The sequence below is a fragment of the Tiliqua scincoides genome, chromosome 2 (assembly GCF_035046505.1).
Source record: "Tiliqua scincoides isolate rTilSci1 chromosome 2, rTilSci1.hap2, whole genome shotgun sequence".
Lineage (NCBI taxonomy): Eukaryota > Metazoa > Chordata > Lepidosauria > Squamata > Scincidae > Tiliqua > Tiliqua scincoides.
In genome coordinates this window covers 33,755,002-33,778,635 of record NC_089822.1, presented here as the reverse complement: position 1 = coordinate 33,778,635, position 23,634 = coordinate 33,755,002, and the positions used below count along the sequence as shown (strand labels likewise).

Below are 23,634 nucleotides of genomic sequence, written 5' to 3'. Positions count from 1 at the left end.
CCTAAATATTTTCCATTTAAAAAACAACGTGTGTTCACCGTCACTTTAGCCTTCTTAAAGAATTCCAACAAATTGCCCATTTTGGTGCCAAAGAGACCCACTCCATCAAATGGTAAGTCTCAATGAGGACTAGGTGTTTGAAGTAGGAATCTTATCAAAGTTATGCATACTGCCTCAAAGCTATGGATCCTGTTACTGTTTTACATCAGAACTCTTTGCTTTACATGCTTTACAGATTGCTTTACATGCTATGTGCAGAGCAATCCTATCTTGCACTGGAACAGGTAGGCCAGGAGGCCTGCGCTGTAACCAGCGCAAGACTGGGGCCCAAAGTGGCACAGCCGAGGGCAAGAAGAAACTCTTCCTCTTACCCTCGGTAAGCCACCACAGCCCCAATGGGTCTCCTTGGACTTGTAGCACCTCAGGAGGTGGCACAAGTCCAAGGAGAACGGAGCGGCCTGAAGTCGCTCCACGCTGCTCGGAGAACTGGGTTAAGATCCAGCACAACAGCCCCACCTCCCAGCCCCACCTCCCACTCTTTGCCTGCCTGCTCCCTGTCCTGGAACACCCCCCTCCTGCCTCCTCCCCACCCTCCCCAGACCCCAGTGCTGACACAACCTTCTCTTCCCAAGTCGGCGTGAAGGCTGGATAAAGCCTCCGTGGGCCAGCACACATTCCTGCCAACTCCCGAGGAAGTGCAAACATACTTTATGGCATGTTTCCGACCCTCCTGGGCCAGCGCAAGGAACTTGCACCGGCCTAACCAAAAGTTTGGATTGCACCCTTAGTCACCTTTGCAACTTCTAACTAGCAAGTGTTAATTTGTTTCCCCTTGTCCTCCAGAAGTTGGAGCTTTCTACCAGAGTATGGACTGGGTTCAAGCCATGAATGATAGAAGGTTTGACACTTTGATGTTTGTAGTGAAAGTGCTTAAAATGTCCTTGCTATGTTGTTTAGTTTTCTATCTTTCAAATCTGCCAAGTGTATCTTACTTTACTGGTCAATGCATATTAGAACATAAGAAGAGCCCTGCTGGATCAGGCCAAAGGCCCATTTAGTCCAGCTTCCTGTATCTCACAGTTGCCCACCAAATGCTTCAGGGAGCACATAAGACAACAGACACAACCTGCGTCCTGTTGTCCTCCCCTGCATCTGGCAATCAGAGGCAGCCTGCCTCTAAAACCAAGAGCTTGCACATACTTACTATGACTTGAAACCCGTAATGAACTTTTCCTCCAGAAATTTGTCCAATCCCCTCTTACAGGCATCTAGGCAAGATGCCATCACTACTTCCTGTGGCTTCCAGAGTTCCACAGACTAATTACACACTGGGTAAAGAAATATTTTCTTCTGTTTGTTCTAACTCTCCCAACACTCAACTTTAGTGGATGTCCCTTGGTTCCAGTGTTATGTGAGAGGGAAAAGAACATCTCTCTATCCACTCTGTCCATCCCCTGCATAATTTTGTATGGCATAATTTTGTATGTTCCACAAGCAAGGAGTTAGCTTTGGGTGATTAAACAAGAATGACGAATACCCTTCATATGTACATATGCTCAGACTAGAAAAGGTACGGACAGTGCCAGTTCCTCCCTAGCTTCCTGTGCAACTTTCAAAAGGATCAGCAGCATCGTTAAGGCCACCAACATATAGGCATTTACCTGACCAATATTATACACAGGGTCATCTATGTTAGTGTTCTTCAACATTGGGGTTGTGATCCCAATGGAGGTCACAAAGCCTCAGTTGTGGGGTTGTGGCAACTTATGGGAATAAAATAAGTTGAAAACCACTAGACTAGAGCACCACCACGTAAAGGTGGAGGCATCAGGTGTACCTCTTCAGGTAACGGAAAATTGTGACCTAGTCCTGTTCAGGTTCTTAGCAATTACACTAAAATAGCTTTCAGTAGTCAGCAATTTTGCTGGCGCAAGATGAGTGGATCCAGAAAAGCAGATCAAGGCCAGGAAGGGGGATAGGATGTCGGCAGTGCTGCTTGCCACTGATACTTGATCCTAGACTTGATCCCCTCCCTAGACTTGATCCGCCCCTCCCTGCCCTGGTCTCCGCACTGTTCTGCCCCTTCCCCAGCACATTATAAACCCCCCACACACAAACACACAGCAACGTAACAGTTCCGGGGCTCCTTGGCAGGCTGCTGGTACACGGCTGTAGCCACTCACAGCTTATGGCAGCGGTCCAGCTGCACTCTACATACTGTAAAACTAACTCACATGTCATATGCACACACTAATGCTGTTAAAGATACTTTCATTTGCAAAGGAAAAGAAACAAAGGGAAGTGTTCCTAAACTATACTATTTTAGCTCTGAACACAAAGAAATAGAAACGTTAATCATTCTTTACATGCTTAACACATAACCATACAGGAGATTTCCCCACTTAAGCACAGGGGCAGTATGCTTGACCAAGCTTTGAAAGTTCCCAGGGTTGGCTCTGGGCAGGGACAGCTCTTCATGACATGCAACTGCACAGAGACTCCAAAGAAGAATATTTTCCCCAACGGACCCATATTTTGCTTCCTTCTTCAAACACAGAGAAAAAAAATACTTGCAGCTCACACAGAAATCTGGAGTGGGAACCAAACAATGTGGGTTTGAGTCCAGCTGAGGTAAAATTAAGGTCAAACTCAGCATTTTTATCAACGGAGAAAAGATTGGTATAGCGCTTTGTGCACTTTATAGCACTGCACAGTAGCACTGCACAAAGTGCACTTTGTGCACTTTATAGCACTGCACAAAGCGCTTTGTGCACTTTATAGCACTGCACAAAGTGTGCTTTGTGCACTTTATAGCACTGCACTTTGTGTATGGCACTTTATAGCAGAAAATGCAAACACTGGCATCTCCAAGAAGGAGAGGAAAAACCCATCTGAAACTCTGACAAAATGCTGAGAGTCAATGTAAATAATATTGGACTAAATGGACCAATGGTATGATTCAGTATAAGGCCGCTACCTGAACATACATACTCTCTATTGTTGCAATTCTCCACAGCTAAAAATAGAATGAGTAGCAGGAAGTGAAATGAAGGCCTCAACTTAGAGCCTTAAGTCATCCAGAGAGCTCGTGTAATCAGAGGCTGAGTATATATATAGCTGGGTATATGAAATAGCTGAGAAGGCTGAATTCATTCAGCTTTCTTCATTGTAGCTATCCTAGAGTCCTAATGCAGGCAAACAAGACACAATCCTATATATCCTATCCTGTCAATTATATCCTCATACATGCTTCAGAACCACAAGTAAGATGGTCAAACAGTGGCACTTTGAGGCTTCCATAATTTCACTTGCCATAGCAAGTGTGGCTCTCCAGCCCTTCCAAGGTTCAGAGAGTGGCTGCGAACTGCAATGCCAACAGAAAATCCAAGGAAATCTGAGTCCTCTGGATATACAGTATCAGAAAAACAAATCCCTCTGTTCTCCAAGCTAGCTAGAAGAATATAAGCCACTGAGAGCTTCCTGGGCCTTTTAAAGGCATAAAAACATCTGTTTCCCTGAGAAATCAGAAGTTGCTATATTTTGCTCAAAACAGGCATTCTGAGGCCTGCAAAGGCCGTGGGTGGATGTGTGCAGCCTCTGTGGGCCTCAGAACACCCTCTGGACAAGACTGGTGGCATTTGGAGGGTCCAGGTGGGCCCTTCCCCATGGGCTCAAAACCCACAGATGAAGAAATCCATGGGTACTAAAGCTGTGGATAACACGGGCCCACCTGTACTTCGATATCATGCTGCTGGTGGCAACCTGAATACGTTTTCCTTTCATAAAGAGAACAATGAAATGGAACTGCTTGAAATTCAGCAGATTGATGCAATCTCATTTCTAAAACTCACCATGTGCCATTAAATAGACCAAGGGTATCAAATTCTTTTTATACAGTGAACCAAATAGCATTAATGGAACTTGCTGAGAGCCAGGAGTGATGTCACTAAGCAGGAAGTGAAGTCACTAAGCAGGTGAAGACCAGAAATAAGCACTTTGTTCTCACCTAGGAACTCATCTGCTGAAAATAACAGAAAAGAAAATACACAAAAATCTTGATCATATTTTCAAGATACGGGAGTCCGATTATCACACTGTTTTGCCAAGGTGTCACTTCACAGCTCAGCAGCTGAGAGGTTCTTCTGCAAAATGATGCCTTGGCAGAAGCAGCACTGCTAATGGGGTCGCCTGCATGATAATTAGGCTCTCCCAATGCCTAACCGGTATCTCCCTTCTCCCCTTCTTGGTCTTCCTCTTCCTCTGTACCATTCCTTGCCTTCTGAAGCCTCCTTTCCAGGCTTGTATATTCAAGGATACTCATGACTAGAAATCAGGATCCAAGAAGCTTTAGGTAGGATTCCTGCTTTTCTTACCAGTGATCAATGTATGTGGCACTTGATAACATTACATAAATTTTAAAAAGTCTTTCATCTCTTGACCTTTACAATTTATATTTCAGCAGCAGAAGAAACAATAAAAGGAAGGGAGAAGCAAGAGAAACTAGGGATGAATGTGAAAAAATACTGTTTGTTCCAGTTAAGAGCTGTCAATTATTATTATTATTATTATTTATATACCGCTTTTCAACTAAAAGTTCACAAAGCGGTTTACAGAGAAAAATCAAATAACTAAATGGCTCCCTGTCCCAAAAGGGCTCACAATCTAAAAAGATGCAAATGAATACCAGCAGACAGCCACTAGAACAGACAGTGCTGGAGTGAGGTGGGCCAGTTACTCTCTCCCTGCTAAAAAAAAGGAGCACCCACTTGAAAAAGTGCCTCTTACCCAATTAGCAGGGGTAATTAAAAGGTTACGCTAAGGTTTAATGGCCTAAGACCAGGATATCTTATGCAGTGCTTTCCCTCATATGTACTCTTCCTCATACTCAGGTCATCAGATGGGGTTCTAGCAGAGTGTACTGATCTTCATAGGCAAGGCAGGATGAGGATGTTATCAGTACCAGGGCATTTTCAGCTGCACAGTTCACACTCTAGAATGGCTCTCCAGGCTTGCCCATTCATGGGTTTCATAATACCAACAGGAGCACTTCTGTTTCAAAAAGTTTTTAGGATGACCTAGTTCAATTGTTTTGATACTGATGCTGCTTAGAAGTTTTTGCTATTTGATTATTTTATGACATTGTTGATTTTTAACTATGTTTTTAGTAATTTTGAAAACTGTAGTGAAAGCCATTGGTCAATGAGGCACATACATCTGAAGAAAAAAGAAACAGAAAATAAAGGCTCAACAGAAAAGCTGAATTTTGAGGAGAATTTAAGAAAATGCCCCTCCACAGGGTTCCTAGGATGTAGTAAGAGACAGAATGATGACTCACCAACAATCAAATCCATGACAATGATATTTTCAAGAAAGTTAAAAATAACTAGTAACATCTAAAACCAATATCCATAAGGCACAATCCATCTAAAATTAGAGTACTTTTAAAACCCATTGCTTTCAAGGTGAGAATTAAACATGGACTTGTATTTCTCCCACTGAAACCAAAAGAACTTAAAAGTGCCTAATTTTGGATGACTCACTCCCCTACCCTCATCTCTAAAAGTCTTTAAGAGAAAAGCAGAGGTATTATAGGAAGCACTGTCCAATATGAAATACTACAGAACCCTCTAGTGGTTAAGTGTTTACAATAGTAAACCATTTTATTAGACAAATTATTATTTTAAAGAAGTCTAAAATAATTTGTTTTTATCACTCCAGTGGTAGCCAAAAATATAACCTGTAGCCAAAAATATAACCTGTTAACATTAGAAGAGCTACCAGCAGGTGAAAAATTGTAGCTACTATCTATCAAGAGCTGAGTGAATGTATAATTCTGTTTGTTTAAAAAAAAAAAAAAAGTAAATGCCTATTTAATGCTAGTTGTATATGTGCAGAACTGACCTTGAAAATGTTTCCTGCCTGAGTTACACAATGCTTTGAAAATATCTGTTTAAAAATAAAATTCTATCAATTCCAAATAGAAAATAAATTCTAACCTGGATACTGATTTCAATACCTTGTTATACACTGATTTTTTTATAAACAGATTTGACTCAACACGAATGGCCACTGCAAATGAGAAGGAATGTGCTGATCCCTGGAGAAGGGGAAAAATGCACCCCTTTAAAATCACAGTTTTAAAAACTGCTTTTTATTGTTACAGAGAGACAGTCATACAAGTGATTACAGGTATAACCTAATTATCCACAGATTCTACAGATTTTTCTATTTCAAAGCTGTTGAGAAGGGCCCTTTAAATTAAAGGAAAAGAGTTGTTTAATAATGCCAGAGAGGGCAGCAGGCTGACAATCCATCAATCATTCTCTCTGCTGGCTTCACTCCTCCCTTCCCTCTGAGCACGTGAAAGAAGGCTAAATGGCAGTGATTATCACCCATTCTTTCCCCCTTGCTGGAGTTCCTGGTAAAGGGAGGGATTGCTGTTTCCTAGTGAAGCTTAAGCGCCTGGAGAGAGACTGATTCCTCTGTGTGCATTTCAAAAGGTCAGCAAGGCTGTTTTTAAACCACGGGAGCAAAGAGACTTTGCTTTTTAAATTGATTTGCTTTAGTGCGTTTTTTTGCGATCCATGTGAGTTATTGGAAGGGAACCCTTGCAAATAATGAGACTCAACCTGTACACCGGATTTAAAGCAGTGTCTCAAACAAACAATGCACAGGGGGGCATGTGAAAAAAATGTAATAAAATAATTTAATTTTATCACTTAAAATAAAGAGTTACATCACATCAAGTAGTTACAAAAGAGTACAAATGCGCCCACAAAGCCATCCATAACTCAGATGCCTGTATGGTTTAAGCACATGAACCAGTCACTGATCTTCTTTTAAAGTTAGCATCTGAACAGGAACTGAACAGGAGAATTAAAAGCTAATGCTGAATCTGAATTGGAACCAAATAAGTTTTCTGAATGGTTTAACTCCCTGCTTTCATAAAATATGTATCACTGCTAAAATGCAACTCTTCCCTAGCTTTACAACCTTTTAGAGATCACAACTGCCTTGGCTACAGTTTCCTAACTTTTTCAAATAAATGTATTTTAACCTACCCATTCCAATTCAGTTCTTATTTTGTCATCCCATTATTGTCATGGTTTACCTCAAGGCCTGGTACCAACAACCAAATCAGAAGAATCTACTACACAGAAACTTACCTTACAGAAGCAATTACATCGATAAGCTTTTCTGTTTGTTCTGAGACAGCTGCAGGAAGAATAACTTCGACGGGTTGCAAGCTTAGAATTCGACTTTCCAACTCTAAACGAGTTCCAGAATCCTGAAAACTGTCAAAGATAACTTCACCAGTAGTCGGCTGGACTGCCTGAAGAAAATACGCAAACTGTAAATTCGTATTTAGACAAATTACATAGTCTTATGTTTTTCTGAAGTCAATAGGCAGCCTCACTGCACACAGACCTGCATTCTAAGAGAGTGATTCAGGGATGCCTTACAGAGATGAAAAAGCACTTCCATCCATGTGGGAAAGGGCACAATTGCTAATTCCCATTCCACCTGCCTTATCCTCATCCCATGCCGTGGCCCACACTATTATACAGAGTACCATCAACTCTCAAGATAAGCATTTGAAGGGTACTGAAAGTTGCAACAGGAAAGAGGAGGGTAGAAGCCCCATTCTGCAAGCAGAACACTGCTCACACTTCTCTGGATCCACCCCCAAGATCATAGTTCAGACTCTAATTAAAACAGATAGGTCTTGCAACCATCTGCCACAGAACAGTTCCATGGATTCATGGCTTCTATACCTAATGAGACTGGGTTATTTAAAGAGTTTTCTGCATTAGAACTTGTTATAAATTGGTTCCCAGTACCCGTGGGAACTTTAGTTTTATGTTTTCAAAACCAAGTTTACCTGGAACCTGTGAGTCAACAAATTCTTTTTTCTTGTTGCCTCCAATACCTACCCCCTTTTTCATTCTTATGAGCAAAGCCTGAATAGGAGCCAGGATGATAATTTAACCAAAGTGGCTGTAACATCCAGATCATACCCAAGGTACTATATCAATATTTAAGATATTGGTAAACCCTATATAAATCAATAAAAAAGCCTTGTAGTGCCAAAGGACAGTAATGGTCTCAGACCAGCAATACTCCTATCAAATGCCTTGACTGAATTTGCCCTTCCCTTCTCTAATATCAGGACAGTGTCTGAACTACTTTGGTAAGAAAGATGTAAATGTTAGCAAATGACTGTTGTTCCAACTTTAACTTAGTTATCTCCTGTAGTGGTTCCCAAACTCCTACAAGGGAGCTGAGAACCAGATAGGTTTATGCGAGGGCAGGAAGGGGGGCAGCAACGATGCGGCAGCAATCACTCTGCCACCAGGAGCAAGGGGCTTGATTACTTACCTGTGGAAGGCTTGAACTGGCCTCCGACAGGGTTCGGGAGCTATTTGCAGCTGTGGGGAGGCTCACAGAGGGGGCTGTGAGTCTCCTGCACCCTTTGCTGTTTACCCCTTGATTCAGGCAACACTCTTAGCCATGGTTTTTGCTGTGGCCCAAACCACAGGAATCTCTCTCCCTTCTTTCCTTCCAGTCCCCCAGCAATCTCCCTGATTGTTCCTTCTCAATCCTCTAAAACACCTCAATCTTCTAACCCCAGGACTTTTTGGGAAACCCACAATATTTCTCTTCATCCTTTCTCCTCCTTTTTCTTCCCCATCTATGTCTCCCTCCTGTTTCCTTTCAAGGATTTCCTTTCTTCTTCCTTCCTCTCTTCTTTGCTAAAGCAACCACTCACATTTAGGATCTAGTTGGGCATGAATGGCTAAGAAATACTGCATTATTTTACTTTGATTCCCTTTCCCCACAATAAAGATTGTTCGTTGTACCTTGCATCCTCATCTTGCCTTTTATTTCCCACTGAACCACTAAGCTATGTCACTGGAAAATACGCAAGATCTCAGCACACAAGATAGTTTTTTCCCATGTGTTTCAAATATGTGTTTAAGCACACCTAGAAACTTTAATAACTACATTGCCTTTTTCCCATTCAGCATAATTTCTACCTCCCTCTTGCTTCTTTAATAATTTCCCTCCCTCTCCTCTGCTCTAAGTATCAAACTGGCGTTAGATAGTTCTTTGGGTTGCAACACACATACACACCCCTTGTTCTAAGTGGGATTGTTAATATATGATTGCTTGTTTATTTTTCCTTTCTTCATATAACTATTTTACCTCTCACTGGCACTAAAAAAAAATCACCATCAACAGATTTCAAAGGGATTTTTACATAAATGTCTTGCACAAAAAATTGTGGTGCAGCACAATCCTATCTTGCACTGGAACAGACAGGAAGCCTGTGCTATATCTAAAGCAAGATAGGGGCTCAAAGTGGCTCAGTTGAAGGCAAGGGGAAACTCTTCCCCTTACCCCCAGGTAAGCCACTGCAGCCCCAATGGGTCTCCTTGGACTTGGCATAAGTCCAAGGAGAGTGGAGCAGCTTGCAGCCAATCCGTGTCACTCAGGAACGGGGCCTAGCATCCGGCATATCTGCCAGGTTCCAATCCTGCCTCCCCATCTGCCCCCCTCCCCCCACCCCAGAATGCCTCCCACCTGTCTCCTCCCCGTCCTCTCCAGACCCTTGCATCGGCCGAGCTTGGACGACACAAGCCTCCACGTCAAGGTTGTCGCAGAGGCTGGATTCAGCCTCCATGGGTCGGCACACGTCCCTGCACTGACCCAGTCGACTCTTATGGCACATTTGCGACTCTCCTGGGCCGGCACAAGGGACTTGCGCTGGCCCAAGGGCGCCTTATGATTGCACCCTTAGTTATTTTAGAAATTAATGCATCCTAAAATGAAGTTATGAAGTTAAATGAAGAAATGAAGTTACAAACATTTAGATAACTTCTTCATCAAGTCAAAATTACACAACAAAAATCTGAAAACCAAATTTCTCCAGATCACTTACCACTATGCCAATGATACTGTCCAGTTTCTTATCTGTTAAACCTACTTTGCTTTCAGAAATACAGAGGAGATAATTATCACAGATATCTGATGGTATTTCCTCAGCAAACATAAGATCATCACGCTTCCTTATAGGATTCACATTTAACAAATGTTAAGGAAAAGAGTTCCATGCATAGTTCTTGTAACCAAGAGAAGTAACTTTTGTTGGGGGGTTCAACTACACTACAGTCAATATGTTACCATTTTGACAGAGAACTCTTCCAAGAATAACTATGTAAGCAAGACAACTTAGTTTAAAGACTAATAGCTAAGATTATTCTTGGTCATGGCTAGACAAAAATGCACATCATGCAAGCCTAGGTCACATTAAATTAATAAAGTGAAAAATTGCTTTGCCAGATCAGATCAAGTCCAGCATTTGGACTGCAGCAACAACCAGCCAGATGCCCTGGAAGCTCACCAGAATGGATGAAGATGATGGTCTTTCATTATAGCATTTCCCCAGTATTTGGTATTCAGAAGTGTATTGTCTTGGCACATAGTGGGGCAATCTGTTAAGCAAAACTAATAAGCACAAACAGACTCATCCTCAAGGAACAAAATCTGTAAGAGTGGCCATCATCACATTTTGTATTGAATTTTATGTTGCGTGAAGTACATTTTCTCAGTTCTGTTTTAGAACCTAATAATCCTAGTTTTAGAAATCAGGGTTGCTAGGACACCCTGAATTCTACTATTATAAGAACTTTCCTTCCTTCTCCAACATTTGCTTTATAATCTTCTAAAATATCTCCATTTAGTTATTTTTTTTTCTAAACCAAAAAGGGCAAAGTATTTTAACCTTGTCTCATGGGCAGTTGCTTCAATTCCCTTGTTCATTTCAGCTGCCCATCTCTAGTTCTAGGACTGCCTTTTTATTTTGACAGTGATGAATGACTATACACAGTTATTAAAAATATTTGGCCAACATAGATTTTACATAGCTTGCATATGATGATACTTGAAAGCACTGAAAGTGTCAGATATGGGGAAAATTCATTTTTTCTAGCATGGGAAACCATGTGAACAAGAAGAAGGATTGTAACACATCACTATGGAATACAACCTTATCTGCCCATGAAAAAGACAATAAAACAATTTCTGTGATATGAAGAAGCTAGGAAAGGAAAATTTCATCATAATGGAAGACTGAATGAAAAAGCTAATACAGGTTACTTTGACTTTACAGCAAATATTCCTGAAAAAAGAACAAACATCAACTAAAATATTAGTTTATGAATTATAAGGATATCTTCTCCAAGAATTGTAGATTTTGTATACAATGCAGTTAGCTTTCGGGTAAAAACAGAACTTTTGTTCCCTCCAACAGCCTTCAAAGCAGCTGTTTCCATTTGTTTTACAACTCCTACCTGTAACAGAAGAAAACAGTGGAACAAGAAATGATTTTCCAAGTAAAGTAAGCATCAAATTTAACACCAAAATATGATGTTAAAGATCAGTGAGCATAAAGAAGTATCACTGACAAATTAAATCAAGTCTTCTTGCAACTTTTTAATCCTGTATGCCGGAAACAGCATACTGTTGCCCAGAGGCAGCGTCACAAACTAGACCCTGTCGGGCATGGATCAAAAGCCCACAAGAGGCCCATAACAGTGCCCAGCCACACCATACCTGCCCCAACAAAAGAGCCACTTCTCCCATCCATTACTTGGTATACATCTCAATCTGGTGACAGAGAATGGTGCAGCAGTTGCAGTGGTCCACCCTCCTTCCCAAATGCTAGTTCAACATTCCAAGATGTTCCATCCCTGAAGCAGAATCAGAGGCTTGGACACTGGGAATTTTAAAATAATACCTGGAAAGAAGGACAGCTAGTGGCCTGCCTCCCTGGCACTAAGTCATAGGAACATTTGGCAGGTGTTCGTGGGTGGAGTAGAAGCCATCATTCTCCTTTATTCATATCTGTAGCAGTGAAGGAAAACTCTGTCCACTGTGAACACTGCTTCTGCCCTGCCTTGAATCACCTAATAAATATCCCTGCAATTTATTGGGAAATTAGGAGGTAAGACAACAGCTTCCACAGGGGTCCACTCTCCTCCTCCCTGGATTCCTCCTTCATCATTTTAAAATCTGAAGCAAACTAGGGCATTTAGTATTGCAAGAAAGTGTTATGTAACATAATCCTTATGTAAGGATTCCAGATATACAAGTAATATATAGACAACAAGGCAACAATACATTAACACTATGCCTAACATCAAAGGAGAATGGGATTAAATTCCTGATACTTCACAACTATTTCCAAAGCACTGACTATCACACACAGTGTTGCCCAGTAATGCAAGGCATTTGCTTCAAAAGTAATATTTTAATGTATTCATTAAAAAGAAATTATACAACGATGACACTTAAGAAAAGTTCAGTTAAATATATAATTAAAGTCAAACCTTATATCCCTTTGCTACAAGACGCCTAACATGAACAAATAGTCTGTAAGATGGTATGCTGGCTGTCATGAAGTTGTGATCCTGATGACAATAGATGTTGAGTTCCTTAGCTGCAATCTACAAATAACAACAATTATCAGCATTCTGATGGTCCCACAAATGCCATTTAACTCATATGTGTCAAACACCCTTTTAATGAAGTATTAATGAACAAACTCAGAAATCTGGATCAGAAGCATGCTGTTCAAGAAGTACAAGGTCAAGGCCTTGTGCATGAAATTTGACACAACAGAGGTAATCTAGATCCCTGAAATCAGCTTGTAGTTTCTGCGGGCATGCCTCTCCTCCTCAAACATGCATGGCTACTCCTACTAGCTCATAATATATTTGATATTATGATATTTGCTTTGATATTTGTCAGGACTTCACATTGCACCTCCTGAAGATACTTTGCAAGATTATGCAGTGTTAGAATTGTATCAATTGTATCATATAACTGCAATAAAATGCTATTAATAGAAGTTCTTTACCTCTGCATCTTCTCCAAAAAATCTGTACTTATATCCACACTCAACACATAAAATGGCATCCTTATACTGATTTTTCATCTCTAGGAATTGGAGCTCAAGCGGCGTATATATAGTTTTAGTTCTTTTGTTGAGAGTCATGTCAGGCGTATTTTGAGTCTTTTCAGAACTCAAATTTGATGCAGAAGACTGGTCTATACTAAGGCATGTTTCCTCCTATAGACAAGAGATTGCAGAAGAAGAAACAATAACATGATTCACTTGGAATCAGATTCATGTTATATTAAACAGTACATCTGAATTAAAGTCCAATATTCTTTCAAAGTATTTTGTTTTTGTTTTTACAAATCACAATCCAGTGAAAAAGTGCAAAGTTTTTTCCAAAAAGCAAACAACCAAGGTATTCTTTTATAGTATGCTATGGCAACACAGCCCCAAATATAAACAAGTTTGGGCAGAAAGGCAACTTCACATTTCCAAGTTAATTGGGGAATGACAATTAACAGCAGACATCCTACAGGGTGGCCAGGCAGTGCCAGGAGGTATCCAGTGAACAAGGACAGACAGCAGAAACTAAGGCTACAAACACAAAGGCAGTTTTAAATAGGAAACTGGGAAAATTCATTTTTTTATTTAAGGGCTGACATGATGTCTCCCAACTATCACTAATTACTGCTCTGGCAGCACTTAACTGGGCTGCAATCTTGAGGAGAAGCAGGGTACCCATGTTTACTTAAGGGCACTTTCAAAAGAAGGATGAGCTCTCAGGAGATGCACCCTTATCTTACTATCAGGACAGAAGTGATTAAATTGTATTTAGTGAATTACAGGTGGTGCCTCTTTATTCACAAGTTTGGTACCTACATATTTGACTCAGTGCGGGTGCCAGACCCACGCTGGTGGCAATCACCTAACCTCCTAGATGTGACCGGAAGTGCCTTCCAACACTGGCTGGAAGGCTGGAAGTGCCTTCCAACCCAGAGAGGCTGCATGAGCAAAAACTCAAAGTGCCTTTCTGACACTTTCTAGAGTCTTTCTGGAGCCCAGAGAGGTTTCGGTATCCACGGAAGTCCAACCTCTATCGCTCCAACCTGTATTTGCATTTTAATCCAGCACTGCAAATAAACGGACAAAATGTTGTAGCCAACAGAAATTTTTTTTTACTGAAAAGGGCCCAATCCAACTTTCCAGCACCAATGCAGCCATGTCAATGGGGCATGCATTGCATCTGGCAGTGGGGGGAGGGCAGTCACAGGGGCCTCCTCAATGTAGGGTCTGGGAAGTTGCATCAGCTCTGGGAAGTTGGATAGAATTGGGCCCAAAATCTTGAATGAAGATTATCCTAATTCAGACATCACGCTGCCAGTTCAACATGCAATAAACTGAAGCACTCCCTTCTCCCCCTACACCCAGCTTTACCAAAGACCTTCTGGTTTATAAAAACTGTAGTTTGCCATGATGTCCAAACTAGTAACTTGCGGTTTGTCCTACAGCTACAACTGCAACATTTATGAAACAAAATGGCTATTTATTAAAATTTTCAAAGTTCTTGGAATTGTGTCAATTGTGGAAAAAATGCCCTCCGTGAGTGATTCTAACTTCTTCAACTGAGGAATAAGATAACTTGAATTCAAAAATTTGAGTGAAATGCAAACATTAGGAAAATAAAAACTGGAGTAGTGTTAACTTTTGAAAGATCAAATCTGGATTGTTGCAGTTCTAGATGTTTGCAACCCACTGTATACAAAATATTGCTAGCTTTAGAAAATAATTCAGGAAAAATTTTTTAGTGGAAAATATAATTGGTAACCAATTCTTCAAAAGAAAATGGAAATCTGATTTTGTTTCTGGCCTAACAGAATCTTGTATAAAAATAAGAAAAAAATAAAATGCTCTGTTAAACTCAGCAAGGTTACTAAAGTTATATCACTGAACTGATTCAAACTACTGGAGATATATGATGGTATGGACTCCAATCCTACTCTGTGCAGCTTGCACACAACTCTTCAGATAGCTCTGGAGTTCCCAGCATAGCTGGCAATGGCAGCCAACAATAACACCATTGCTAGGCACCATGGGGACCTCAGAGGCCAGCATGGGCAGGGAAGGTCAGGAGATGGGGAACAGATTTTGCTCAGGAAAGCAGGCAAATTAAAAGGGAAGGAAGAAAGAGTGATGGGGCAGGCAGAGAGGCTGAACAGGAGCAAGAGGTGCTGGAAGCATGAGACAAGTAGAAACCCAAAGGACAATATCTTCCACTAAAATGAAACTTTGACAATTGAACAGATTGTTTTTAGAGCTAGAAAATTTGCACTGCTTGTCTTTGTGCCTGTTTGCATTTAGAAGGATAGATGCCTTATCCAATCTTCTTCTTCTTATCCAATCAGAAACTTCTTGTATTTTAATGACTGTATCATTAGTATCAATGATACTAAGAGATCGCGTACCTTATTAATATCTGGAGACTGAGGAGAATCACTAGTTTCTATGTTTCCAACTGCAGGATGCTGGCATTTTTTCAAATCCACAGATTGGGTTCCATGACAAATCTTAGAATGAGTTCTATTACTTAGATGCTCCAAACATCGAGAGAATTCTTGCAATTTTTCAATTGTTTTTGAACATACCTCCGGACTGGCAGAGTTCTTTGGTTCTCCTTTATTAGCAAATATAAAAAAAACCTTCATAAAAGCTTCTATTGTTATCATCTAGAAACTGTACTACATATAAAGCAATTTGGCGTTTTTTAAGAAAGAGCTTCTTCAAATTAATAATTCTCTCCTTTCACAGCTATGCATAGTAAGGTCAGAAGAACATCTAAAGCTCAAAGGTTGAAATCCTAAGAACACTGACTAGGGAGTAAATCCCTAGAAACCCAACTGACTTATTTCTAAGTAGACAAGTTTAGAACTGCATTATAAATAACTAAAAAATCTACATTCCATCTACTATACATTCAAGTGTAGAATCAGTATACTTGTGAATGCTTCAAATATAGAAGAACTAATTACTGCATTTGATAATGATTTAGATCAAATTAAGGCTGTGGAGTCAGAAACAATTTTGCATGGAGGCAGAGTTTTGTGTACCAACTGCTAGTTATAATAGCTAGCATACTATTGCTGACTGGATGATAATAACCTGAGAAGGACTGTGGAGTCAGAAGCAAATTTGGGTAGGTTGGAGGTTTCGTGCATTGACTCCACAGCCCTGCATTACACAATCTGTCTAATACAAGACCATTTTAAAGGGTTGTTTACATCAGACATGCTACAGAAGCTTTAAGTACCACCAGCAGAAAGAATACTTGGATTGGGATTAGAACTATTGCTATCTCATCCCCCCAGCACTTTCTGTCAGTTTGAGCCACTATGCAGAAGACAAGACAGTAGCCAGGAGCCACTCATGTCTCTGGCCCAGCAGAAGAGAAGCCCCACATTTATGTAAACCAATAATGCTGACAGACACAGAAGAGACTTCTGTTAAGATGACTTCTGTTCGTGGCATGTCATCATAAAGAAAGGAAATACAGGAGGAACCTGTTTTCCAGAGATTTTATACGCACAGATCTGGCTCAACACGAGTCCACTGGACCTGTGTTCAGCCAGACTTGGCCCCACCTGAACCTTCCAAAGGCGACTAGAGCTGTGCTTCAGTCACCTCCAAAGGGTTTTCTGAAGGCTGCAGAGACCACACATGTCTGCCTGGGGTCTCTGTGGGCTTCAAAATGGCCAAAAAGGCCAAAAAAGTTATGGTTTTCAGAGGGAAACTGGAAATGATGTTTTTAATGCATTATAAGGAATTGGGAGGCCCGGGGAAGCCAGGGAGCCAGACCTCCCAATGCCTTATTAGTAGACGCAGACGCTAAATAGCTAAAACAGTTTTATTCTTTCTGTATTTTTACTCCAAATTAATATTTTAATCAATTTTAAAGCATTTTTATCTAGTGTAATCACTGTCATATAGGTGGTATATACAGTGTATGTTTTATGCCTGTGGCTGTTAGCAGACATAGCCCCTCCCGCCCCCCACACACACCCCGAAGAGCACAACTACATAGTCAACTACTTAAATTAAAATTACATGAGCCATTTAAGATTTGCATGCTACTTGTATGAACAACTGCAATCAGCCTAATGCTGCCAAACACAAATTAAAGACTGAGAAGATAGCAACTTGAATCAACAGAATCGAACATAGCATTGAACTGGTATGGAAACAAACTGGTTTTAGGGAAAAAACAACACAAGGAACCATTAAACAATTGCTTACTTGTGAATAAACATGAACGTGTAGCTCAGTTTCAGTTTTCATACGGTTCAGTACATTTATCAGCTTGGAGGAAGGGACTTCCTTCTCAAGTGTTTTTGGGGCCTGCATTCATCTGATTGGGACAATTCTGGTGGTGTTGCATTCTTCTCAACCTGCCCTTTCCAATGGACTAAGGCAGGGGTGTCCAAACTTTTGGGCAGGAGGGCCACATCATCTCTCTGACACTGTGTCAGGGGCCGGGGGGGAAAAAAAAGAATTAATTTGCATTAAAATTTGAATAAATTTACATATATGAATTTATTAGAGATGGGACTTATATGAACGAATGAAGGTCTTGAAGTAGCTCAAGGCCTATAAAAGGCCTTGCACTAAGCAAGGCCAGCCTTTCCTTTGCTGCCACTGCTGCATCACAGACCTGAAACAGCAAATAGTGGAGGGAGCCCTCGTCCCACAGCTCAGGCGAGAGTCGAACAATTGCCCTCATACTGAGAGCAGTTGCATTGGGCCAGCATGGGCTCCAGCAAGTCTCCGGGGGGCCAGAGACTCATTGGAGACTGGGGGCTCCCTGAGGGCCTGATTAGGAGCCCCCGAGGGCCGCAAGTGGCCCCCGGGCCAGGGTTTGGGCACCCCTGGACTAAGGCATGGTTGCCTATTATTATTTTATCACATTTAATTATATAATTAAAAATTATTATATTATTATATCCTGCTAAGTTAATGAAGTAACACCAACATGTAACCTAGTAAAGTGACCTCAGAGCATCTGTGGATTATCCCGAGTGCTTCTGTTTCCAAGCCCCTAACAATCCACAGATGCTCTGAGGTCACTTTAATAGGTACATGTTGGTGTCACTTCATTAACTTAGCAGGATATAATAATATAATAATAATAGTATCACATTTTCTAATACCAATTTTGCATTATAGCAGTGATATTTTGTTTTCACCATTTTAGACTGCCCCTACTAATAAAGCATTAATAAGGGCTTTTTTGGGTCATTCTGAAGCCTGAGGCAGCCTCTACAGGCTTCAGAAAGCCTTTCAGAGGCTTTAAAGTGGCCAAAACAGCAGATTTCGGCATCTGCGTTTTTCAGTATCCGCAAGGGGACCGAGAATGGATCTCCGCAGATAATGAGGCCCCACCTGTACACTACTTATGAGAACTCCATACTTTGACAGGAGAGAAAGAAGTCCTACATGCTTGCTAGGTAGCTAGAAAGAAGGGGAATATGGAGGAAAGAAGTAGGTAGCAAGGATAGTCTGAGATTAGCAATCTACGTACAAAGTAAAATTTACTGGAAAACTAAGATGGGAAACCCTCACTTCCTGCCATCAGACTCTCTTAGTAGTTATACTGCCCCCTTACAGTGCAGGATGCTAGTGCAGTGCTGCTGCACCTTTCTCTACTTCCAAAACTGTCCTCTACCATTTTCAAGGTGTTGTTTACATTAGACCTGCTACAGCTTTAAGAACCACCAGCAGTGGCAGCTAGAACAGCTATCTTCTGTTTTTAACTGTATATAAACCACTTTATATACAAACATATACAATTAAAACAAAGTGGCCTAAAAAGGTAGTCCACAAATAACTCAAATAAATATACAGACTTTTAAGAATAAAAACCGTTACTAAAGTTAAACATGAATCTAGAGATTCTCATATGCAACCACATATTAATATACTAATAATAATTTTTATTTATAATTAATAAAAAAGGAATATACAGGTTGGAGCATAAACAGTATATGGGTCAAGGGAGGGCACCAGGATGAGGTCTCTTGTTGTCTGGTGTGCTCCCTGGGGCATTTGGTGGGCCGCTGTGGGCCGCTGTGAGATACAGGAAGCTGGACTGGATGGGCCTATGGCCTGATCCAGTGGGGCTGTTCTTATGTTCTTATAAAAGTGTTCTGAAAAGTGTTTATACAAAGAGTTCTACAGATTTGCAAACAGCAAACTCCTCTGGGTTTGGGATCATTTTACTCATACTACCATTTTTTGCTAAGTCAGAAACAGTTATTCCATGAGCAGATAAGGCTTTCACTGCAGAAAGACACCATTAAATCCAAGTTTTAGCTTTTTAAAAAAGTTAGTCACCTAATTCATAACTCACCAGTGTTCACTAAGTTTATTTCACTTTGTTTTTCTTCTCTTATGCTCTGAATAGGCTTTGAATGCTTGACAACATGTTCTTTGTTTTTCACAGCTCTTCTCTTTTTTCCATCAGGTTCAGGATACTACAAAACAATAATTCAAAAAGATTCACTTTGTTTCACTGTGCAATCAACTTAAAGATCACAATCAACTATATACAACACTTCAGCTTACAACATGAACTCCTTCTCACAATTATTTAACATGTTATTTTTATTTATATAGCACCATCAATGTACATAATGCCTCATAATAACTGGTGATGGTGATCAACTATCATGATGACTCATGCTCTAAGAGGAACAAAAAGGAGATTAAAAAGAAAAGGGCATACAGAAAAAGAACAAAGAACATGCAATTATTTCATATGCATTTAGGCCAGGGTTTTTCAAACTGGGGCGTCGCAACACCCCAGCCAGAAAGCCCTGGCCACTTTCTCCTTAAGGCGCAGGGGAAGGGGGGAGGCAGGGGGCTGCAGGGACTGGGATGTACTCACCAGTCCCTGCAGCGGCCTGTCAGGGGCACAGGTAGCCCTGCATGAGTGTCTGCTGGGTTCCCTCCGGCTTCAAAAGTGAAAGTGTAGCAATTGCGCTCCACTTCTGGTTTTGCAGAAGTGGAACATGGTCGCTCCACTTTAACTTTTTAAGCTGAGCGGAGTCCTGCAGAAAGTCGTGCAAGACTCCCACACACCTGACAGGCTGCTGCAGGAACTAGTGAGTGCATCCCAGTCCCTGCAGCCCCCTTAGCAACGCGATCCTGGGGATCACGTCGCTGCCTTCCCCCCACCCCCGCAAGAACTTACTGTGGTTCAAATTCTCCTAGAGAGTTCAAAAACAGCTGATTTAGGCCATATTTTTATTTTGCACTTATGTTTAGAGACTTTCTAGAAGTCAGACAACATCTAAGCTGTATCACAACACAAACATCCAAAATGAATTAACTGCATCTTGCTGGCAGATGTCAGCAAGATAATTTAAAAATGGGACTTGAGAAGATCCTTGCTGGATCAGGACAAGGGCTTATCTTATCAAGCTTCATGTATCTCACATTGGCCCACCAGATGCCTCTAAGAACAAAGAGCAAAGACAACAAGATATATATCCTTTTGCGACTGTCTTGTGGCATTCAGAGCTAGACCACTCTTAAAACTCAGAGGTTGCGGTCTAGAAAAGAGGTGCCTGTGGAGGAACATGATTGAGACATACAAAATTATGCAGAGGATGGATAGAGAGATGCTCTTTTCTCTGTCACATAACACCAGAACCAGTGGACATGCACTAAAATTGAGTGTTGGGGAAAGTTAGGACAGACAAAAGAAAATATTTCTTTACCCAGCATATGATAAGTCTGTGGAACTTCTTGTCACAGGAAGTGGTGATGGCATCTGGCCTAGATGCCTTTAAGAAGGGACTGGACAAATTTCTGGAGGAAAACTCCATCACAGGATACAAGTCATGATAGGTATGTGCAAGCTCCTGATTTTAGAAGTAGGTTTCCTCAGAAAGCCAGATGCAGGGGAGGGTACCAGGATGCAGGTTGTGTCTTGCTGCCTTGTGTGCTCCCTGTAGCATTTGGTGGGCCACTGTGAGATGCAGGAAGCTGGACTAGATGGGCCTTCGGCCTGATCCAGCAGAGTTCATACAGTCATCATAACTCTCAACCTATGATGGACCTTTCCACCATAAACTGTCTAATCCCCTTTTAGGCCAGGTGCTATCACAACATGGTGGCCACATGTTTCACTAATTAATTACACACCAGGTGAGGAAATATTTCCTTTTATCTAACTCTCCCACCAGTCAATTTTAGTGCATGTCCCTTAGTTCTTGTGTTGTGAAAGAGGGAAAAGAACTGGCCTCTATCCATCCCATGCATAATTTTATTTGTCTCAGTCACGTCCCCCCTCAGGCACCCTCAGCCCACTAACCATTCTGATCATTCTCTTCTACAGTTCACTTTTTTCAGTTCCACTATATCCTTTTTGAGATGTGGCAGCCAGAACTGGACACAATGCTCCAGATGTGGCCTTATCATCAATTTGTACAATGGCATAATAAAGTTGGCCTTTTTATTAGCAATCCCTTTCTTAATTATCCCAAGCATGGAATTGGCCTTTCCAGTAGAGTAGTTGGGAGGGCACCTCATTATGCCTCTCCCCCTCAGAGCCATTCCCAGCAGTGAGAGCAAAGCAGAGGCATCTCCTCAGCTTTGCTCTCACCATCGGAAATGGTTCCAATTGTGAGAGGGAGGGGTAGCTTACACTGCACCCTGCAAAAGTTAGTGCTGTGCCCCCCCCAGCTCTATTTACTACTGAGCATTAAGTAATTATACATTGCAAAGCATTTTTTAGTGAGTACATGCTTTGCAATCTAGTGCTCCAATCCTAAATGTATTTAAGAACTAACGCTCCAACTACTTCAATAAAATACTATAAAGTTAAAACTACAGTTTTTCCATTTCATACATTCGCTATAATGGTCACTTTGATGAGATTGGTACTGGGTCATCTAGTAAGTCTTAGTGCTAAAGGATAATGCTATGCAGCGTAAGTGTGAATGTACAGCATGCAAGGGACATTAAGTGTGCTTTTATTATAACATATTCGTTCAATGGTTTGCATAAGATGTGTCAGCATTCTTGTAAGCCAGTTTCTCTCAACATTTATCCTCCATTGTACCACTTAACCGTCCACCTATTCAAAGTACCATCAGAAGTAACTGGTGAAGACATCACCAGTAACTGATGCCAGTCACATTTATGTTGAGTGCAACACGACAAACAGTAGTAAGAGGCACAGGGTGGACTTTTTGAGCATGGAAAAGCATGCTTTGGAGCTCTGCCCAGCAAGCTGAACCTCCTACCACTGTCTGTCATATTCCTGGTCTCACTGCCAGGCAAAAGGTATCCAGGGGTCCTGTGAGTACCACCAGACACCAGCTCAAGTACCCATACCGTTGACTGAAAAACACTGTTGTAAGCCTCTTTAAGTCTTAAGATGAAATCTTAACTTGATGACAGGCAGAAGAAGGCTGCAATCATATGGTCACTTTCTGAGGAGTAAGCCCTACTAACTAAAATGGGACCTACTTCTGAGTAAACATGCCTAGGATTGAGCTGGAAGTGTCCCTGAAATCGGATCAAGAAGACCATCCCAGATGGGTAGGGGGAGAGATATGAATGGACTATGCTTCAGTGTTTATGAAGGAAAAGGAAAATCAGGAGGCCCTCTTGTCTCCCTTCCTCTGATAAGAACAGACCAACTGGATCAGGTCAAAGGCCCATCCAGTCTAGCTTCCTGCAACTCACAGTGGCCCACCAGATGCTTCAGGGAGCACACAAGACAACAAGAGACCTGCAACCTGGTGCTCTCCCTTGCATCTGGCATTCTGAGGTAACCTACTTCTGAGGTAGCCAGGAGGTTGCACATACCCATCATGGCTTGTAACCTGATGGACTTTTCCTCTAGAAATTTGTCCAGTTCAAGGTATCCAGCTCACATGCCATTGCCACATCCTGCGGCAAAGAGTTCCACAGACTAATTATATGCTGGGTACGGTGCACCAGCAAAGGATGCTGGTACACGCTACCTGTGATGGGATTTTCCTCCAGAATCCATCCAGTCCCCTTTTAAAGGCATCCAGGCCAGATGCCATCACCACGTCCTGTGGCAGGGAGTTCCAGAGACTAACTACACACTAGGTGTGGTGTACCACCTGTGATGGGCTTTTCCTCCAGAATCCGTCCAGTTCCCTTATAAAGGCATCCAGGCCAGATGCCATTGCCGCATCCTCTAGCAGGGAGTTCCAGAGACTAACTACACACTAGGTGCAGTGTACCACCTGTGATCGGTTTTTCTCCAGAAATCCGTCCAGTCCCCTTTTAAAGGCATCCTGTGGCGAGGAGTTCCACAGACTAATGCCGCACTCTCCTTCAGCGCTCCCACCCGCCCCACAGCCCAGGCGCGCACCGTGTGTTCAGCAGCTGGAGCCGCTGTCCAGCCCTCTTGGCTTCTCTCCCCAAGCGAGAGACGAGCGGCAGAGGCAGCAGGAGGAGCAGCCGAGGAGGAAGCGGCGGCCGTCTGCAGGGCTCCCCTCGGCGGGAAGAACTTACTGAGCACCGGCTGCCCGCGGGGCGCGCCGCCGCCACCCCCGGGAGCCGGCCTCCTTCGCCCCCGCGGCATGGCGGCTCAGAGCAGAGCGGGGACGAAGCGGCCCGGAGAGACGCCCCTGTCCCAAGAGGCTACAGTGAGGAGGGGCACTGACCAGCGCTCAGAACGGGGGAGCAGCTGCAGC

General features: G+C 42.0%; 1 protein-coding gene across 1 annotated transcript in view; it reads right to left on the bottom strand.

The window, feature by feature from the left end:
• The window catches only part of MSH3 (mutS homolog 3), a 78,308-nt gene extending 54,690 nt beyond the window's left edge, over nt 1–23,618 (bottom strand). The window contains exons 1-8 of the mRNA XM_066614409.1: nt 23,310–23,618; nt 19,302–19,425; nt 15,367–15,575; nt 12,923–13,135; nt 12,393–12,509; nt 11,237–11,354; nt 9,944–10,086; nt 7,167–7,333 (exon numbers count right to left, since the gene is read on the bottom strand). Of these exons, the coding sequence (XP_066470506.1) occupies nt 7,167–7,333; nt 9,944–10,086; nt 11,237–11,354; nt 12,393–12,509; nt 12,923–13,135; nt 15,367–15,575; nt 19,302–19,425; nt 23,310–23,522 (1,304 nt within the window). The 5' untranslated portion in view covers nt 23,523–23,618. The remainder of the gene's footprint in view (nt 1–7,166; nt 7,334–9,943; nt 10,087–11,236; nt 11,355–12,392; nt 12,510–12,922; nt 13,136–15,366; nt 15,576–19,301; nt 19,426–23,309) is intronic.
• Nucleotides 23,619–23,634: the final 16 nt, after the last annotated feature.